The following is a 19,002-nucleotide window of genomic DNA, read 5'->3' as shown; positions in this document are numbered from 1 at the left end:
TTGCACTGGCTGCCAAGGAGGAACCATGCGAAGTTCAAAATAAATAAATCCTATTCTCGTCATAAATGAGTAATACTTTCCTATGCATGCTTTTTATACTAATATACAAAAGTATGCCATTCCCTTGTCCAGAAATGATTAATTGCGAATTCAATGGACTGAAAATGGATGGTTGTTGTTATTATTATATTTAGGGAAGCTTTTAATGTTTGATGGACTATTGTATTTTAATATTTTGTTGGAAGCCGCCAAGAGTGGCTGGGGAAACCCAGCCCGATTGGTGGGGTATAAATAAATTATTATTATAATTAATTAATTAATTAATTAAATTGACCAGGTGACTGTTCTCCTTTGGAAAGAGGCAGGTGGAATCTCCACGGTTGCTAATAGCATAACATTGAAAGGCTAGTGAAATATGGGGAGCCCTAGAGCATCTGCTTGGCATGCAGAATGTCCCATTGTCAGCCCCTGGCATCTCCTGCAAGGGCTGGACGAAATCCCTGCCTGAAACTCTGGGGAGCTGCTGCCAGTCAGTGTAGGCCAGGGGTCCTCATACTATGTCCCGTGGGCTGAATCCAGCCCGCCAGGGTCGTGAATCTGGCCTGCACGGCCATTTCAGAACCCACCAAGTGTCCGAGGCTGAAAGCATCTCGCCGCCCGCTCAGTCAGTCCCTGCTGAGGTAAACGCTACCGGCGTGGTGGCAGCTCTACCAATGAAAGGCCGGGGGTTTCGCCCGGGGACGGGGAAGCGAGGCGTTCCCAAAGTGAAGGAAAGATTGAACTCTGATTAATAAGAATACACACAGAGGCTTGAACCAGCAAGACTCTGGGAAGGGTGCGTATAATAATCTCTGTATGTGTCTCTGTGTACTCTCTGTCTGGCCGGCAGGACAGTGATCATTATTACCTTTATGTGGACCTGTTTCCTAGCCCTAAGATTAAGATCCTAAGATTAACATATCAGAAAAGCTACAGCAAAGAAACTGCCCCCTGTCTTTGATGACCCAGGACGCCTGCCTGTCTAAGTGGGTACGTGACTTGTGAAGAAAGAGAAATGGAACAGGGATGCAGAGGTGTGGACTGATCAAGAATCACATGAAAATAGTTTAAACCCAGTCAACGCAATGCTTTCATTGCTGACACAGATGGCTTACTCTATATTTGTTATAAATCCTCATAGCAATCCCACCTGATCACTACAGGAAGTGTTGTCTTTTGGCTTGAAGAGCGAAGCTGAGGTTGGCGGAGGAAGGCAGACTTGGGTCAATTCTCTTTCGTTACATAGACGTTTACTTTAAAGGTGGGAGAAGGAAGCATAGTCCTCTTTCTGTGAGTGGAGCAGCAGTCTTTCCACTCATGTGATTTACATGCTCTGAAAGTTGGGATCTGTTTTGAGATTTAAATTTTAAAAGGGTGGAGTGGAACTGGATATTGACCATCTTGTTAGCCTGGGGAGCCACATTCTGGTTGAAGGAGGCCAGGATTAGCCCCCAAGGCTTGGGATGTCCCTCCTTCCCTGCCGTAGGACTTGGAACCCAGGAGAAAACTCTTGGAATAGCCTTGCCAGGTTCTCAGGGAGGACTCACCTGTCCCCATGTCCTTCTCTTTGCAGATGTGCTGCGGTTGCACATCCCTCCCCCACAGGTGAGTATTGGAGAGAACCAGAGCAGGGACTCAGACCTGCCCTCCTTGCCCCCCCACTCTGCACTCTGGGATGTGGAGAAGCCCTCCCTTCGTGAGGAACTGACAGCCTGACTTTTGCCTTTCTGCCAGCTCACCTTCAGATTAACACAGCAAGGTTGGACTAGAAGCACCGTGGACTAGAAGCACCTTGTGGTCCCTTCCAACTTGTCCATTCTATGATTCTATTACTCTCCTCCTTTCCACTCACCTTTATAGGACCTTTGTTCTGCCAGCTCACCTACAGATCAACACAGCAAGGTGTGCTCTGCTGAGCCACAGGGTCAAAGGTCTACTGGCAGCTGCATCGTGGATGGAGGAGCATCTCTCAGGTCTGACTCCACTTGGCTGACCAGAAAGCAGCATTTCCGCCAAGCCTTGCGGGACCTTGCTCCCCCTGGCGACTCATTGACTGACCTTGTTGAGAGCTGGAATGTCCAGCTCTGGTCACTGTAGAGCTGCAAGAGGTGAATGAGAAGATCAGGGCGTGTGGTGGTGGAGGAATCAGGTTCCCCGCAGAGAAAAGCTGGTTTTGATGAAGGAGACATTAGTGGGAAATGTGGCGGGGGGGGGGGGGGACACACGACAGAAGAATACAGAACCATGTACAGGATGAGGAAAGTGGAGAGCCGCCACCCCCACCAGTTTTGTCAGACTAAATTGGCCCAATGAATTGATGGGTGGGAGAGGAGGAGCAGACAGGAAAGGTCCTCATACAGCAGTGTGCAGACTGCTTTTTCATTTTCTTTGTTTGGACACAGAGACCTACACTCTGGCCAAATCCAGCTAGCAGGCTCATCCCCTCCACACAAACACACAATTGTTTTCTTAACATGAAACAGGATTGCTAGGCAAGAGTCCATGTGTCTATGAGGAGCCATGGAGGAAAATGCTGGCCTGTTTTCTTCTTCTTGGCAGGGTCGCAGTGACCTGTTCTCTGGCTGGGTCCAGGAGGAGAATGCCCCTTTCGAATGCCACCCACTTTTATTCCCCCACCTTCATCCTGCTGGGGGTCCCGGGGCTGGAGGCGCTTCACTCCTGGATCTCCATCCCCTTCTGCCTTGGCTACCTGGTTGCTCTCGTGGGCAACTGCACCATCCTCTTCATCATCAAAACGGAAGCCAGCCTCCACCAGCCCATGTTCTACTTCCTCTCCGTCCTTTCGGCCATCGACCTGGGCCTCTCCACCTTCACCCTGCCCAAGACGCTGGCCATCTTCTGGTTTGGCCTTGGGGAGATCAGCCATGGGGCCTGCCTGGCTCAGATGTTCTTCATCCACAGCTTCACGGGGATGGAGTCTGTCGTGCTGCTAGCCATGGTTTTGAAAGGGATGTGGCCATCTGTGACCCTCTGAGATACACCACCATCTTGACCAAGGCAAGGGTAGCCTGGATGTGTGCTGCCGTTGTGCTGAGGACATTCTTATTTGTGCTGCCCATTTCCCTGTTGACTCTCTGCCTGCCCTTCTGCAGCGATCACGTCATCCTTGCCCACACCTACTGTGAGCACATGGGCATCGCCAAGCTGGCCTGTGCCAACATCCGGATCAACATGATTTATGGCTTGTTCACTATTACCATCCTCATGCTTGATGTGGTCTTCATTCTTTTGTCCTGTGTGCTGATCTTGCGGTCTGTTTTCTGGCTCCCCTCTAAAGAGGCCCGGCTCAAATCCTTGGGCACTTGTGACTCTCATGTTGCAGTCATTTTTGTCTTCTACACTCCTGCCTTCTTCTCCTTCCTCACCCACCGCTTCGGACGCAACATCCCCCATTATGCACATATCCTCACTGCCAATCTCTACCTCATTTTGCCCCCGGTGCTCAACCCCGTAATTTACGGCATCCGGACCCGGGAGCTGCGCAGGAGGATCCTGCAGTTCTTGTTCTCCAAAAGGGCGCCTTTGTCCAACGTCTCCTGATTTTCCTGCCTTGCAGGGGGTTGGACTAGATGACCCCCAGGGTCCCTCCCCGCTCTACGATTCTATTTTGCATCCCTACAATCTGTAGAGTGGGAATTCAGATATATAACATGCTGCCAATCAGTGTAGGCATCCTGAGGTAGATCGATCAACGGTCTGATTCAGAACTGCAGTTTGATTCAGAACTCTGCAGTTCTTTGATCCTGGCAAGCTGGACTCTGGCCCAATTCACTGCAGTGCAATTTGGGGCAGCGGATCAGGAGGGGCAAGAACTTTTCAACAATGTGCACCAGAATTGTTGTTGTTGTTGCTGTTGTTGTCCTGCCTTTCTCTCTGACAGGGGCTCAGGGCACAGAAATGGCTCCTCTTTCTTGAAGGGCCACACAGACCTCACAAGACACCCGAGAAGATCCCTTTGCTGCTTTTTTCATAAATCAGCAACAGAGGTTGCATTTCCTTATTTACAGGAGGGCTGTTGCTAAAGCACATAACATGCCCTTCACGCTTAGTTATGTATTAGGTGTTACGATATGGATGCAATGCGGCAGCGAGCTGCAGCTAGCTGGAAAGCAAAACATGATGGGAATGTTGGGACTGTACCGTGGGAACAGAGGGACAGTCTATTCACAGTGCTGAGCACCGGATTTAGCTCAGAGTGTAATTTGACCTGTACAGGAAGTACAGGAGGAGGAGTTTCTCTCTCTGCTGATGGAGTCTGAAGAGAGCAGACGTGTTTCTCTGTAATGCTGCAAAGACAGAAATAAAGGCATATAAATACATTTCTGTCTATCTCTTTCCCCTTCCTGGGGGGGGGGGGAAGAGTGGTGTGTTCTTCTCATGTTTGAGGAGGATCACCAATCGTGACCTAGCCTGGATCCTGCTGGGGAATGCAGACAGGGAGGTCAACCGGGATTCAAGCCAGGTGCCTGGAGAGTGGCCAGTTTCTCCTTATAAGGCTTGATTTCCTAACAAATGGTAGCAATGAGCCGATGGTTTTGATCCATGAAAACTGCAGGAGAGGTTGATGGATCGTACTTCATCCTCCGCACCAAGGGAAGGAAGATACCGTAAACGTGCAGCTGGAAGCTACACAGACGGCTGGGCACCAAGAGAAAGTGTTTGCTGAGCAACAGAGCCCCAAAGGTATGGTGTTTTATGGCTGTGAGAGTGAACGCGAAAAGAAGCATTCTTCGGTTCACTGAGTGCCTGCGTTTGGCTGAAACTAGCACTGGGAAACAGCCGAATACTTCGCATACCTAGATAAGCCTGGTATGCACAGTTGCTAAGCAGCGATACGTCAGTGTAGTGGAAACTTACTGACAAGGGGCTGGAACAGTGAGAGGCTGAGAAACGAAGTTTGTTTTGTCTATTTCGCTGTTTTCTTGAAAGGACTTTCAAACAGCTTGTGTTTGACTGCCAAGTGGTGAGGCAGAAAACAAGCAAGAGAGACTCTTGGATTTTACAGGCTCAAGAGTGAGAGCTGAGGCTTGGATTCAAAATGGATGCCAAGAAGGGGGGAGGCTTACCTTACCCACCTCCCCTGACAAATGACAATTACTCATCATGGTCTGTAAAGATGAAAGCCCTGCTTCAGAATCAGAGGATTTTTGTGGTGATTGAGAACCCCATCCCTGCAGCACCAACGCCAGGTTGGAATTCACAGAATGTGAAAGCCAGGACGGCTATAATTCTGTGTGTCTCGGATGACCAACTCGTGCATATTCAGAGTTTAGATAACGCACGAGAGATTTGGGAGATGCTGCGTGGAATACATCAAAGAGATGCTGGTTCTTCAGCGTTGCTGCATTTTGAAAAGCTGACCAATCTGAGGCTTGCGCCTGATGGAGATGTACAAGCGCATTTGACAGAGATGAAGTTCCTACGCCAGCAGATGGCGGAAAGCAATTTCCCTCTACGGGAAGAGATATTCTGCTGCATGATTATAAACAGCCTAAATCGGACTTATAAAACGGTTGCAAGTCAGCTTGGTTCCCTACCGGCCGCGCATCTCATGGCAGAGAGAGTGTGCGCCATCGTTCTCAATGAGAGAGACCGCCTTGCTGCAATAGATGTCAAAGACAGGGGGAGAGAAGCTCGGAGTTCTGACTCCCCCACTGCTGTTGCTAATGAAGAGCAGGCTGTAGCTTTGAACGTTGTCCGATGTTTCAATTGTGGACAGACTGGGCATCTTCAGCGGAACTGTAAGACACCATGTCAACAGAAAGGAGCTAAGGGGAGCCCTGCAAAGCCTGAGGTGTCAGGCAAAAGTCGTACCAAGTCCCAGGTGAAACCTGCAAAAGCTTTGATGTCGAAAGGAACCACACCAAAAGTGGAGAACACGTTTGTCATTGTGATGGCCTGGGATTCCGAGTCTGAGAGTGAACCGGAGGAATCCCAGCCGGCACAGGAGTCCCCGCCTCCAGGGCCGGCTGAACTGGGGCAAGGCCTAGATGCTGAGGAGCCTGCACCTGTGCCAGATCCTCAGGGGCAGGCACCAGGTGAGACCATTCTGGCCCCAGAGGTGCTGGAGGACTCAGTGGCTACAGGTGAGCCTCCCCCGGGGCCCAGTAACCCTTCGGCCTCTCCTGAACTGCAGAGGCTTAGGGCAGAGAGGCGAAGGGAACTGGTTTCTCCCAGGAGGAGTGCTCGCCTTAAGGCCAGGAGAGGCGGGGCTCCTGGGGGCCGGGACCGCCCCCGGCCTTAGAAGAAGATAAAGGTCAGGCAGCCCGGTCCCAGGTTGCGGAAGCAACGTCGTTGTGGAGTACCTGCTTTACCCAGACCTAGACCTGCACTCCCGGTGTGCCTGTTCCTCGCCCGGCTTCCTGCTTCTGACTCTCCGGTGTTCCTGTTCCTCGCCCGGCTGCCTGCTGCTGACCCACCAGTGTTCCTGTTCCTCGCCCGGCTGCCCGCTGCTGACCTACCTGTGTTCCTGTTCCCCGCCTGGCTTCCTGCTGCTGCCCTACCAGTGTTCCTGCTTCCCCGCCCGGCTCCCTGTTTCGGACCTCGCGTCTCATCTAGTGATCGTCTACCCGGCTAGTGACTCTGGACTGAACCTCGGCTACGGTATTAGTACCTCCCCCCCCCCCCCGGGGCCAGCACAGTCATTGACACTGGAGCGACGCAACACATGAGTTCACACAGAAGTCTGTTTTCAACGTTTAAGAAGCAAAGCTTTACTGTAAAGCAGGCCAACGGTCAGCAGCTGGAAGCGACCGGGTTTGGAACTGTGTATCTTGAGAGTCTGAACTTGACTATTAACAATGTGTATTTGGTTCCTGATTTAAAGTTCAATCTGCTGAGTGTTTCGCAGATTGCAAAGAAAGGACTGACTTTGTCCTATGATAGTGAAAGCTGCAAGATCTTCAAAGATGGAGAGTTGTATCTTTCTGCCAGAGAGAAAGATTGACTGTATTTGTTGACTTTTGATCAAAGTGATTACATGAAATGTAATTCATCTGATTCTAACATGATTTCTCTCGCAGGTGTGACGAAGAACGGAAAGAAGGAGACAAGGGTCGACAGAGCATTTCAGCGGGTGTATGCTGATGTGGTTGGTCCTCTAGCACCATCTAGAGGCAATGCAAGATATTATCTTGTGTGTGTGGATTGTTTCTCTCATTATGTCTGGGTATATGTGTTGGAGAAACCACAAGAAGCCTTAGAAAGGTTTAAAGAGTTTTGTGACAAGGTTAAAACTGTTCATAATGCTAACATTGATTGTCTTTTCACAGATGAAAAGCCAGTTTTTCTTTTACAGGATTTTCAGGAGTTCCTGGATGGGAAAGGGATAAGGCACAGGGCTGCTGTTTCTGCAGAAGCATGGAACAGGGGTGTCTGTGTACAGGTGAACAAAGAATTGCAAAAAGGGATGAAGGCGCAATTGCTGAGTTCACATTTGCCACATGAGTATTGGGCGGAGTCGTTAATGTGTTATTGTCACACGTGGTTGAGAAACGTTTCAAAAGATTTGGGAAGTTCTCCTTTTGAGAAGCTGTTCCATAGAAAACCTTCTGTTGCCCATTTTAAGGTTTTTGGGTCTCATGTGAGGACAGAAGCTCCAGGTGGAGTAAAGAATGCCAGAGGCATTTTTGTGGGATATGAAAAGGGTCTCTACAGAGTAATTTTGTCTGAATCTGGTCAGGTGATTCTCACGAAATTTCTAGAGAGTGCTCCTGAACAGGAGAGAGTAATTGTTCACACATTTCCCACAGAGGACAATTCAGATGATGATGATGATTTTACTGATTACAGTGGTACTCAGAGTGACAGTGATAGCTCACAGAGCTCAGTTGACACAGTCATTGAGAGGGAAACTCACACAATGGATAGACCTTCACAGATGAAGGATGAACCACTGTTTACTATTGGTACTGGTTCTGAAAAGAGTCCTGAGACTGAACCAGTGAGCAGAGAGGATCAGCACCTCATACGCAGGTCTGAGAGAGTTACAAAGGGTGTACCACCCAAGAGATATTCAAAAGAGTTTGCTAACTTAGCTGTTGCATGTGTTACTATTGTTAACAACTCAAGACAGGTTGAAGCTGTATCTAAGTCAGAGACAAAGACACAACAGGGAGTTGCCAAGCGTAACACTACATTCCCTAGCCAAGGTAATGCAGATGCACTCATTTCTTGGAAGTCAGACAACCAGAGAGGTACACTGGGGAAACCAGTGGCGGGTAGTTCCAAGGGTGGAAGAGAAACAACAGGACAGTGCTATATGTATAACAACTGTTTGTTTTCTTCTCTGGATCACGCTTTGCTCGCAACACACATTGAATCATATGGGGGAGTATGTTACGATATGGATGCAATGCGGCAGCGAGCTGCAGCTAGCTGAAAAGCAAAACATGATGGGAATGTTGGGACTGTACCGTGGGAACAGAGGGACAGTCTATTCACAGTGCTGAGCACCGGATTTAGCTCAGAGTGTAATTTGACCTGTACAGGAAGTACAGGAGGAGGAGTTTCTCTCTCTGCTGATGGAGTCTGAAGAGAGCAGACGTGTTTCTCTGTAATGCTGCAAAGACAGAAATAAAGGCATATAAATACATTTCTGTCTATCTCTTTCCCCTGCCTGGGGGGGGGGGTTGAGAGTGGTATGTTCTTATCACGTTTGAGGAGGATCGCCGATCGTGACCTAGCCTGGATCCTGCTGGGGAATGCAGACAGGGAGGTCAACCGGGATTCAAGCCGGGTGCCTGGAGAGTGGCCAGTTTCTCCTGATAAGGCTTGATTTCCTAACACAGGCACAAATTATTGTGTGTGTGTGTGTGTGTGTGTGTGTGTGTGTGCATATTTGCAAACTACCCCCATTTCTGGGCAGTGAGACTCCAGGGGTCCCAGGTCCTTCTTTGGAGATGCTGAGGAGGACACTCAAGTGGCCAGCGAAGGCCCTTGTCTTGCCAAGAAACTAGTCTGTTGGAATCGTGCATCCATAATGCTATGGGAAGGACTGAATCCATGAGGGAGAGCTACGTGCTCTGAGATGGGGGAACCTTCGGGCAAAGGCCAGCAGAGAAGGGATGCTGTTGGCCACTAGTTTCTGTTCCTCCCCACTTTCCCAAAGGGTGTAACACCTGAGGTCCTGTGGGAGGAAAGAGCGTCTCTGGGTCAGGGGCCAGTCTGGGCCAAAACGGCCCTCACCTGCCCCCACCACAGAGTCCCTGGCTCTCGTCTATATTATTGCACTTTATGTGTTGTTTATGTGCAAGATAAACATTTGATATTGTGATAAGAATATATAGAAGATTATTGTTTATGTGACTGCACACCCAGTTACGTCTTGTGTGTTTGTCCATTCCAGGAACAGCATTCCTGACCCAGATTTTCACAGGAAGTCCCTAAGATGATTCCCCTTTCAAACAGGATACGTGAATCTAAGCCAGTAGGGTACTCCTCTCTGGCAGACGGACAACCCCGTCCCCAAACCCCCACTTCCCAGACTTCCCCATGGGGGTCCCCCACACCACCCATCACTCACCAGGATGTCCTCAGAGCCCCCTGAGCTGAGCTGCCTGGCAGTTCTGGATCACCTCCGGCAGGTACAGCTGATCTTCCTCCAGCAGCTGAAAGGCAAAAGTCAGGCTGTCAGTTCCTCAGGAAGGGAGGCCTTCTCCACATCCCAGAGTGCAGAGTGGGGGGCAAGGAGGGCAGGTCTGAGTCCCTGCTCTGGTTCTCTCCAATACTCACGTCTGGGGGAGGGATGTGGAACCGCAGCACATCTGCAAAGAGAAGGACATGGGGACAGGTGAGTCCGTCCCTGAGCACCTGGCAAGGCTATTCCAAGAGTTTTCTCCTGGGTTCCAAGTCCTACGGCAGGGAAGGAGGGACATCCCAACCCTTGGGGGGCCAGTCCTGGCCTCCTTCAACCAGAATGTGGCTCCCCAGGCTAACAAGATGGTCAATATCCAGTTCCACTCCATCCTTTTAAAATTAAAATAACAAAATGGATCCCAACTTTCAGAGCATGTAAATCACATGAGTGGAAAGACTGCTGCTCCACTCACAGAAAGAGGACTATGCTTCCTTCTCCCACCTTTAAAGTAAACGTCTATGTAACGAAAGAGAATCGACCCAAGTCTGCCTTCCTCCGCCAACCTCAGCTTCGCTCTTCAAGCCAAAAGACAACACTTCCTGTAGTGATCAGGTGGGATTGCTATGAGGATTTATAACAAATATAGAGTAAGCCTTCTGTGTCAGCAATGAAAGCATTGCGTTGACTGGGTTTAAACTATTTTCATATGATTCTTGATCAGTCCACACCTCTGCATCCCTGTTCCATTTCTCTTTCTTCACAAGTCACGTACCCACTTAGACAGGCAGGCGTCCTGGGTCATCAAAGACAGTGGGCAATTTCTTTGCTGTAGCTTTTCTGATATGTTAATCTTAGGATCTTAATCTTAGGGCCAGGAAACAGGTCTCACATAAAGGTAATAATGATCACTGTCCTCCTGGCCAGACAGAGAGAGACACAGAGACACAGACAGAGATTATTATACGCACCCTTCCCAGAGTCTTGCTGGTTCAAGCCTCTGTGTGTATTCTTATTAATCAGAGTTCAATCCTTCCTTCACTTTGGGAACGCCTCACTTCCCCGTCCCCGGGCGAAACCCCCTGGCCTTTCATTGGTAGAGCTGCCACCACGCCGGTAGCGTTTACCTCAGCAGTGCTGTGCAGGGACTGACTGAGCGGGCGGCGAGATGCTTTCAGCCTCGGACACTTGGTGGGTTCTGAAATGGCCGTGCAGGCCAGATTCACGACCCTGGCGGGCTGGATTCAGCCCACGGGACATAGTATGAGGACCCCTGGCCTACACTGACTGGCAGCAGCTCCCCAGAGTTTCAGGCAGGGATTTCGTCCAGCCCTTGCAGGAGATGCCAGGGGCTGACAATGGGACATTCTGCATGCCAAGCAGATGCTCTAGGGCTCCCCATATTTCACTAGCCTTTCAATGTTATGCTATTAGCAACCGTGGAGATTCCACCTGCCTCTTTCGAAAGGAGAACAGTCACCTGGTCAATTTAATTAATTAATTAATTAATTATAATAATAATTTATTTATACCCCACCAATCGGGCTGGGTTTCCCCAGCCACTCTTGGCGGCTTCCAACAAAATATTAAAATACAATAGTCCATCAAACATTAAAAGCTTCCCTAAATATAATAATAACAACAACCATCCATTTTCAGTCCATTGAATTAGCAATTAATCATTTCTGGACAAGGGAATGGCATACTTTTGTATATTAGTATAAAAAGCATGCATAGGAAAGTATTACTCATTTATGATGAGAATGGGATTTATTTATTTTGAACTTTGCTTGGTTCATCCTTGGTAGCCAGTGTAATTGTTTCAGCAGGGCTAGAACTCAGGACCCGCTGCCTTGAGGGACATCTAGGAGCAGTTGGGCAGGGAAAGGTCTCCCTTGGGGGGGGGGGACTCTCCTTCCTTGGAGGTTTCTCAGCAGAGATCGGACGGCCATCTGCCATGGATGCTTTAGCTGAGATTCCTGCATTGCTGGGGTTGGACTAGATGACCCTGGGATCCCCTCCTATCTCTCCACTCCTGAATTCTAGGAGGAGCTTCCTTGCCTCCTGCAAAGCCCTTTTCCCTGCAAAGTGCTACTGAAATTTCTGGCGAAGGGAGGGAGATGCTCAGAGCCCAAACAAGAGCCACCCCCCCCCCCCCCCCAGCATCTCTTACCATAGGCAGAGCCAGGGAGGCAGTAAAGCGAGGAAGGGCTGAGCTGGGTGGACTCGGCTTGGCAAGGGTTAAAAGGAAGTGAGCTGCCTTCCTAGAGAGGCCAGGAAGCGGACGGGGGGGGCAGGTCCTCCAGAGCCAAGGCCCCTCCCTCCCCAGTCCTTTCCTGCTTTGGGGTCTCTCCTGCAAGGGCTGCCTCGCTCTCCCCTCCTGGGATCTGGTGAGTCTCCTCTCTCTCTGGGATCTGGTGGGGGTCCCAGGGCTGCAGCAGGGGAGGGGGCCTGGGGGGCCTGATCTGCTCCTGCAGGGGGGGACCCCAAGTCAGGGAGGAGAAGGTCCTGCCAGGGAGGGGCCAGGTCTGCCACGCTCTCCTTCCTGCAGATCAGAGGATCCAAAACTCAGTTGGCCTTCCGCCCCCCCCCTCAGAAAAAAAATGACTCCCCCGAAATCTCATTTCTTTAAACAAAGGAGTCCCATAGCACAACAGAGGAAACATGTGCAAATGGTTTTCCAATGCTGGACGAAGAGGTGGACTAGCCCCCCCCCCCAAGAAAACCCCACAGGGAAGGAGGAAGAAAAGGTGGGAGAGAAAGGCCAGGGATAAAGAGAGGGATCCCAGTTTCCCAGAGTCTGGCTGCTGCATTGGGGACCAGTTTCCCAGTGTCTCCCAGGGCAGCTCCCCACGGAGGCCACGGCAGCCATCCCCTCGCACCCAGAGCAGGGCATCCCAGGACCACATCCTCTCTCTCCCAAAGGGATTGTGGCTGGCAAAGCAGCCAGAAATGGGCGCTGCTACTCCCTGAGCCTCCAGGGACCTTGGCATCAATGGCTGTGTGTGTGTTAAGATATCTAATAGAAGCATCATCATCATCATCATCATCATCATCAAACTACCCATCCTTTACTCTGAGTTTCAAGGGAGATGTCTTTGGCCCCATCCACTTGGCCCTCAGGGGGTTGACCAGATACATACCTGGCCCTCAGAGCAAAGGAAAAGGGACCCCACCCCAGGAGTCTGTCTTGAGAGCGGCAGAGAGTCCAAGTGCAAAAACAGAAGCATTGGGGGTGGGGGGAGCAACTCCTGAGGACCCGCAGGTGAGGACCCCCACTACAGCCAAGAATCCATTTTTCAAAAGATACTAATGACTCCCTTGTCAGTCATTTCTGACTTCATGCATTGATTGGAAGGCAGGAGAAACTAGGCTGATTAATCACCCACAAATCCCTTCCGTTGCCTCCACATTTTGCATTGCAATATTCCTTATAGGAGAGCTAGAGGCTGCTTTCTCCTTCTCCTCTTTTTAAAGAAGATATCTCATGGTTTGGGCTGTGGTGCCATCCAGCCCTGGTTCCCAGCAAGACTCATCCATGCTTGCTCAGGGAATCTCTTTCTTCTACTGACCTACAAATTCTGTAACAGAACAATGTATTTGCTTTTTAGGATTTGCTAGAGCTTTTCATTCAGACAGACAGAACTTGGCAGAAGACCAAAGGGTTCCTTCCGATCTCTCAGAGGCTTCTTGAGAGCACAGATGGATGAGCGAGACTCAGCTGGCCCTGGAACAGGAAGAGGCCATGACATCCAAACTGGGAGCAGTGGGGGATTCTGGGAAAACTCTGTGCAGAAGATCCTGCATGAGGAGGACACCCTCCGCTCAGAGGTGCAGAGCCAGCAGTGGAGGCAGTTCTGCTGCCAGGAGGCCAAAGGACCCCGAGAGGTTTGCAGCCAACTCTACCACTTTTGCCACCAGTGGCTGAAGCCAGAAAGGCACACGAAAGCTGAGATGCTGGACCTGGTGATCTTGGAGCAGTTCCTGGCTGTCCTTCCTCCGGAGATGGAGAGCTGGGTGAGGGACTGTGGAGCGGAGACCAGTTCCCAGGCGGTGGCCCTGGCCGAAGGTTTCCTCCTGAGTCAGACAGAGGAGAGAGAGCAGGCAGAGAGAAAGCAGGTGAGGGAGACTTTCCTCTGGATACTCCCAAGGGGCTCCAAACACGATGGAGAACATCTCATATTGCTCTATTGATGGTCCATGCTTTTTCTTGGAAGACATCCATGGAATGACATCTGACACCTTTAAAGCTGTTGGCCCTGACATTCGTTTTTTAATCCTTCACCCCATTCTCTGTTTTGAATCCTTATTTCTTTTTCAGGGAAAGGATCACTTTGCAGAAATGGACTTGGATTCCTGTGAGGCAGAGAGGCCTCCGTTGGACACCAGAGAGAGGCCTCTGGGTAAGGAGGAAGGTGGCTTTTCTCCGTTTGGTCTCATTCTGTTGGTTTTCTAACTAATCTGTGGGTTCTTTTCATCTTTTTTTTGGGGGGGGCACAGTTGGGAACAAGGTCCAAAAGAAGGGAGAGGTAATTTTGCACAACTAACATATGAAATGGGCACATACGTCCAACTGCACTCAGCAGGAAAGGCTTTCTGAAAGGCCCATCTGTAGTTAGAGATGCCCTGTTTCACCTGTGAGAGAAGAGGCACTCCTGGCATCCTGCTTACCTTTTTTCTCTTGCAGGTGACGGAATTATGCCGGCAAGACCTCCTGATTCGCCTTTTCATGGGGGCAGAAGGGAAGCAGCGGTTGTGGAACCAGATCAGGTCAGGGGAAGCTGCCTTGTGGGGTCAGAGGCCGAGGGATGGAGCAATGTCATGGACTGGTTGGGCACAGAGGAATGGTGGGAGGAAGCAGCTGGGGAACCAGGAAGGGAAGACATCTTAGAGACCAAGGAGTGGAGGTGGAGGAAGGATGAGTGATCAGAGGGAGAATCCTGGGAAGAGGAGATGTCAGAAGCTGAAGGGGTAACAGGGCTTAGTGAGCTGGGAGACTCTGTGGCAGAATGCAGTGCAGAATCAGAGGCAGAAGAGGGAGGAGGCGAATGAGAGGAGGAAGGTCGAGAGGCAGAGGTGAGTCAGGAGAAGGAGGAGCCACTGGTAGCTCCCTCTCCTTCTGCCATAAGCCACCCTCCCTGCTTGTCTCTCAGAGCCAGGAGACGTCTGACAATGGAGGAGCAAAGGCAGGCTGCACACTGTTTGATCGCTTGCCAGAAACCCCAGAGAGGAGGGGGCTTGGAAAGCTGTGGGGAGTCGGGGCCTTTACTCTCAGCAGCTGCTTTTGTGGAGGAAGAGACTCAGGGAATGAGCTGCTATTCTCATTAGGCCTGAAACTCAGCCAAGTCTGTGAATAAAGTGGTACCTCGGGTTACATACACAGAAATAGTGCTTCAGGTTAAAAACTTTGCTTCAGGATATGAACAGAAATCTTGCTCCAGCGGCGCGGCAGCAGCAGGAGGCCCCATTAGCTAAAGTGGTGCTTCAGGTTAAGAACAGTTTCAGGTTAAGAACAGATTTCCGGAACGAATTAAGTTCTTAACCTGAGGTACCACTGTACCGTGTTCTTGCTGATAAAGAGTTAATTGCAGCTGTGAACTGTGGGATTTCCTGCCCATATAACTCATACCAGTCTTCTGAATGTTGCCAGTAGGATTCATTTGCAGTTACTGCTTTATTTCTACATTGACCATGGGCTGCTAAAATAGGCTTCTGAGCTTTGGAGAAACCATAACCAGCAGTGGCCAGGATTCCCCTAGCCAGCCCCATCAGCAGCACAAAGAGTACTGCCCTCTATTCCTCCCCTTGACGTTCCCTCCCCAGAACAGTGCATGGGGAGAGTAGAGGGGGCCATGAAATAAATGCCTAATAAAAGAATTCCTTTGTTAAAAGAAGCTTCCATTATTAAAGTGGGAAGCAAAAGAATCACTTAAAAAAACACACAGCCATTAACAGGAAGGAAACAACAGATCATTGTGTAGCAGATCATATTTCTGCTGTCTCAGGGGAGGACATTTCCCTTTTTCTTCTAGGGTCCAGTGTGCTTTGAAGATGTCGCTGTTTGTTTCACGGACGAGGAGTGGGCGTTGCTGGATCCTGACCAGAGAGCTCTGCATAAGGACGTCATGGAGGAGACTCATGGGATCGTGGCCTTTCTTGGTAAGCCTCCCTGTGGGATCGTCCTATCTGCCTGGAAATTCAAAATTAATATCTATGTGATGAACCTCCCAGATTGTGACGGAACTTATAAGACCCCCACACCTCACCTTGAATGGAAGACTGTCAACTGTCTTCTCCCTGAATGTTCTTCTGACAGTTATACTTTTTCAAACAATTATCAGGCTGGTCTGAACTGCCCTGGCCATTTTAAATGTCAGCTTTGGAGTTGTTAGGGTAGTTGAAGTAGCTCCTGTCAGGTTTTCTGTTTTTATTTTGCTCCTCTCAGTCTTGGGTTGACCAAAGAGATGACTGGCATTGGAGATGGAGGCGATTCCATGATGGGGTCAAAAGAAATCCATACCAGAGAAGAACTAGGCTTTTAAAATCTCAGGTTCCCATAAATCTGTTAAAGTCTGTCAATTAAGGCAATGAACTCACATCTAATTCCCTTCATTTCTTCTGCTACCGCAAGCATTAATTAGCATTGTTCAATACTTGGGGGCTGTATTTCTTCCCAAGGCTTCAATCTTTTTCTCTCTTCATTGCAGATAGTGATGAATTGGAAATCAAGAACAAAATTCCCAACGTGGAGAAGCCACATAAATATTTAGAGTGTGGAAAGGTCTTCAGTCAACACTCCCATTCCACTTCCCCTCAAAGAAATCCCATTTTGAGGAAATACTATCAGTGTTTGGAATGTGGGAAGAACTTCAGTCAGAAGGAAAATCTTACTTCCGAACAGAAATGTCACAGTGGGGAGAAACCATTTCAGTGCCAAGATTGTGAAAAGAGATTCACGCAGAAGGAAAATCTCAGCTCCCATAAAAAAAATCATACAGGGGAGAAACCATATCACTGCTTGGAATGTGGGAAGAGCTTTAGTACAAGGAAAGAATTCTGTCAGCATCAGAGAATTCACAGTGCAGAAAAACCATTTAAATACCAAGATTGTGGAAAAGGTTTAAGTAAGAGAGCCCGTCTCACTTGTGATCAAAGAATTCATGCAGAGAAACCATATCAGTGTGCGGAACGTGGAAAGAGCTTCAGGGGGAAGGAAAGTCTCACTTCCCTTCAGAGAATTCACAGTGAGGAGAAACAATTTCAGTGTCAAGAGTGTGGAAAGATATTCAATCACAGGGGCAGTCTCACTTCCCATGAAAGAATTCACACAGGGGAGAAACCCTATCAGTGTGTGGAATGTGGAAAGAGCTTCAGTACAAGCTCCAATCTCACTAAGCATCAAAGAATTCATACAGGGGAGAAACCATATCAATGTGTGGAATGTGGGAAGAGTTTCAGTAGGAACAGCAATCTTACTACCCATCAAAGAATTCATACAGGGGAGAAACCATATCAGTGTGTGGAATGTGGAAAGAGCTTCAGTCATAATTCCCATCTCACTTCCCATCAAAGAATTCACACTGTGGAGAAGCCATATCAGTGCTTTGAATGTGGAAAGAGCTTCCGTGACAAGAAGATTCTCTCTTCTCATCAACTAATTCATACAGGGGAGAAACCCTATCAGTGTGTGGAATGTGGAAAGAGCTTCAGTAAGAAGGTCAATCTTACTTCCCATCAAAGAATTCATACAGGGGAGAAACCCTATCAGTGTAGGAAATGTGGAAAGAGCTTCAGTCGTAGCTCCCATCTCACTTCCCATCAAAGAATTCACACTGGGGAGAAGCCATATCAGTGCTTTGAATGTGAAAAGAGCTTTAATCAGAGAGCCCATCTCACTTCCCATCAAAGAATTCACACTGGGGAGAAACTCTATCAGTGCCTAGAATGTAGGAAGAGCTTCAGTGACAGGAGCACTCTCACCGCCCATCAAAGAATTCACAGCGGGGAGAAACCATATCCATGTTTGGAATGTGGAAAGAGTTTTATCTGGAAGCAAAGTCTCACTTGCCATCAAAGAACTCATATTGGGCAGAATCAGAGAATCATTTAATTGTGGTGTTGTAAGTGACCTCTAGTGCCATCAAGTCCAACCCCCTGCAATGTAGGAATCACAACGAAAACATCCATGGCAGATGGCCTTCCAACCTCTGCTGTAAAACCTCCATGGAAGGAAAGTCCATCACTTTCCAAAGGAGTCCATTCCACTGTATAACTGCTCCTATTGTCAAAACGTAAGGCTTTTAAACAGAGATTGGATGGTCATCTGTCATGGATACTTTAGTTGAGATTCCTGCACTGCAGGGGGTTGGACTAGATTACCCTTCCAACCCTATGATTCTCTTCTTCTTTGGCGATCCCTCGTAGCCGAGTAAGGTTGTTTTCCATGAACATGGTCTTAACAGTGAATCCGTAAGTGACTGGAGGCCAATTCTGGATCCACACCTCCTTCCACAGTGGGGACATTGGTTTCTGGGCAGGAGTTGATAATGGTGAGTGCTGGGAAGTTTTTGCCTCTGCACATGAGTCTGAGAATGTTCTGAACAGTTCCCATTGAGTTCATGAAACAGTGTACCTTGACCTGTTCTTAATGCATTGCTGACCACATCTACGGAACATGGTTGTTGTATTCTTTCATGTTATGATCAATCATTAGTAATTGTTTTAGTCTTGCTATATCAATCATTAGTTATAATTTAATTAGGAGGTTTCATGCCTGTCTAGTTCTGTGCTCCCTTTCCCAGCCTTTAATCTATTGGTGATTAATGCCTATATGTAACCTTTGCTTTGTATTTGTGTCAACCAATCAGCAACGAGCGCACCTGTGGCAATGCTGTAATATTCAATAAAAGCTTCTTCTCGGGACTTGCTCGAGAGATGCCTCTCACATGACACCTGCTACTCGTCTGTCGTTACTTCAACCCAACAGGTGAGGGTTTGCCAAGTGTGCCTTCCTCTATTACTTTTCTCTCTTTCGCCCCGAGTTTGAGCGTCTACAAAGCCCATGACACCTTTGGTAAAGGCTGTTCTCCAGTTGGAGCACTCACAGGCCACTGTTTCCCAATTGTCGGTGTTTATACTCCTTTTTTTTTAAAGATTTGCCTTGAGAGAGTCTTTGAACCTCTTTTGTTGACCACCAGCATTACGCTTTCCATTTTTAAGTTCGGAATAGAGTAGTTGCTTTGGAAGAAGAAGAAACAAAACATCTACAGTACCTCAGGAAGAAGGTGTGTGTGTGTGTGTGTGTGTGTGGGATAAAGATCTACACTGGGAACAAGGGTGAGAGGAGACCAGCAGAACCTCCTATTTGC

The 19,002-nt window shown here is 48.9% G+C and overlaps 2 protein-coding genes and 1 pseudogene across 4 annotated transcripts in view; 2 read left to right on the top strand and 1 right to left on the bottom strand.

The window, feature by feature from the left end:
• The window catches only part of LOC310705024 (uncharacterized protein), a 275,548-nt gene extending 264,253 nt beyond the window's left edge, over window positions 1–11,295 (bottom strand). The window contains exon 1 of the mRNA XM_083499263.1: window positions 10,606–11,295. The gene's annotated coding sequence lies outside the window, so the exon portion shown is untranslated. The remainder of the gene's footprint in view (window positions 1–10,605) is intronic.
• Window positions 1–18,583, top strand: part of LOC310705084 (uncharacterized protein) — a 242,403-nt gene extending 223,820 nt beyond the window's left edge. Inside the window, exons 1-6 of one of the 2 annotated variants that reach the window (XM_083499473.1) lie at window positions 11,717–12,024; window positions 13,246–13,753; window positions 13,956–14,037; window positions 14,322–14,404; window positions 15,667–15,793; window positions 16,342–18,583. In XM_083499473.1, coding sequence (XP_083355599.1) covers window positions 13,337–13,753; window positions 13,956–14,037; window positions 14,322–14,404; window positions 15,667–15,793; window positions 16,342–17,744 — 2,112 coding nt within the window. In that variant the 5' untranslated portion in view covers window positions 11,717–12,024; window positions 13,246–13,336 and the 3' untranslated portion in view covers window positions 17,745–18,583. Of the gene's footprint in view, window positions 1–11,716; window positions 12,025–13,245; window positions 13,754–13,955; window positions 14,038–14,321; window positions 14,405–15,666; window positions 15,794–16,341 lie in introns of those variants that run through there. The other variant, XM_083499460.1, reaches the window with a different exon arrangement.
• Window positions 2,252–3,698, top strand: LOC310705277 (olfactory receptor 52E4-like; annotated as a pseudogene). Its single transcript has one exon. The product of its transcript is annotated as an olfactory receptor 52E4-like (transcript).
• Window positions 18,584–19,002: the final 419 nt, after the last annotated feature.

Source organism: Podarcis liolepis, assembly GCF_965112155.1.
Source record: "Podarcis liolepis genome assembly, chromosome: 4".
NCBI lineage: Eukaryota > Metazoa > Chordata > Lepidosauria > Squamata > Lacertidae > Podarcis > Podarcis liolepis.
This window is presented reverse-complemented; position numbering and strand designations above follow the sequence as displayed.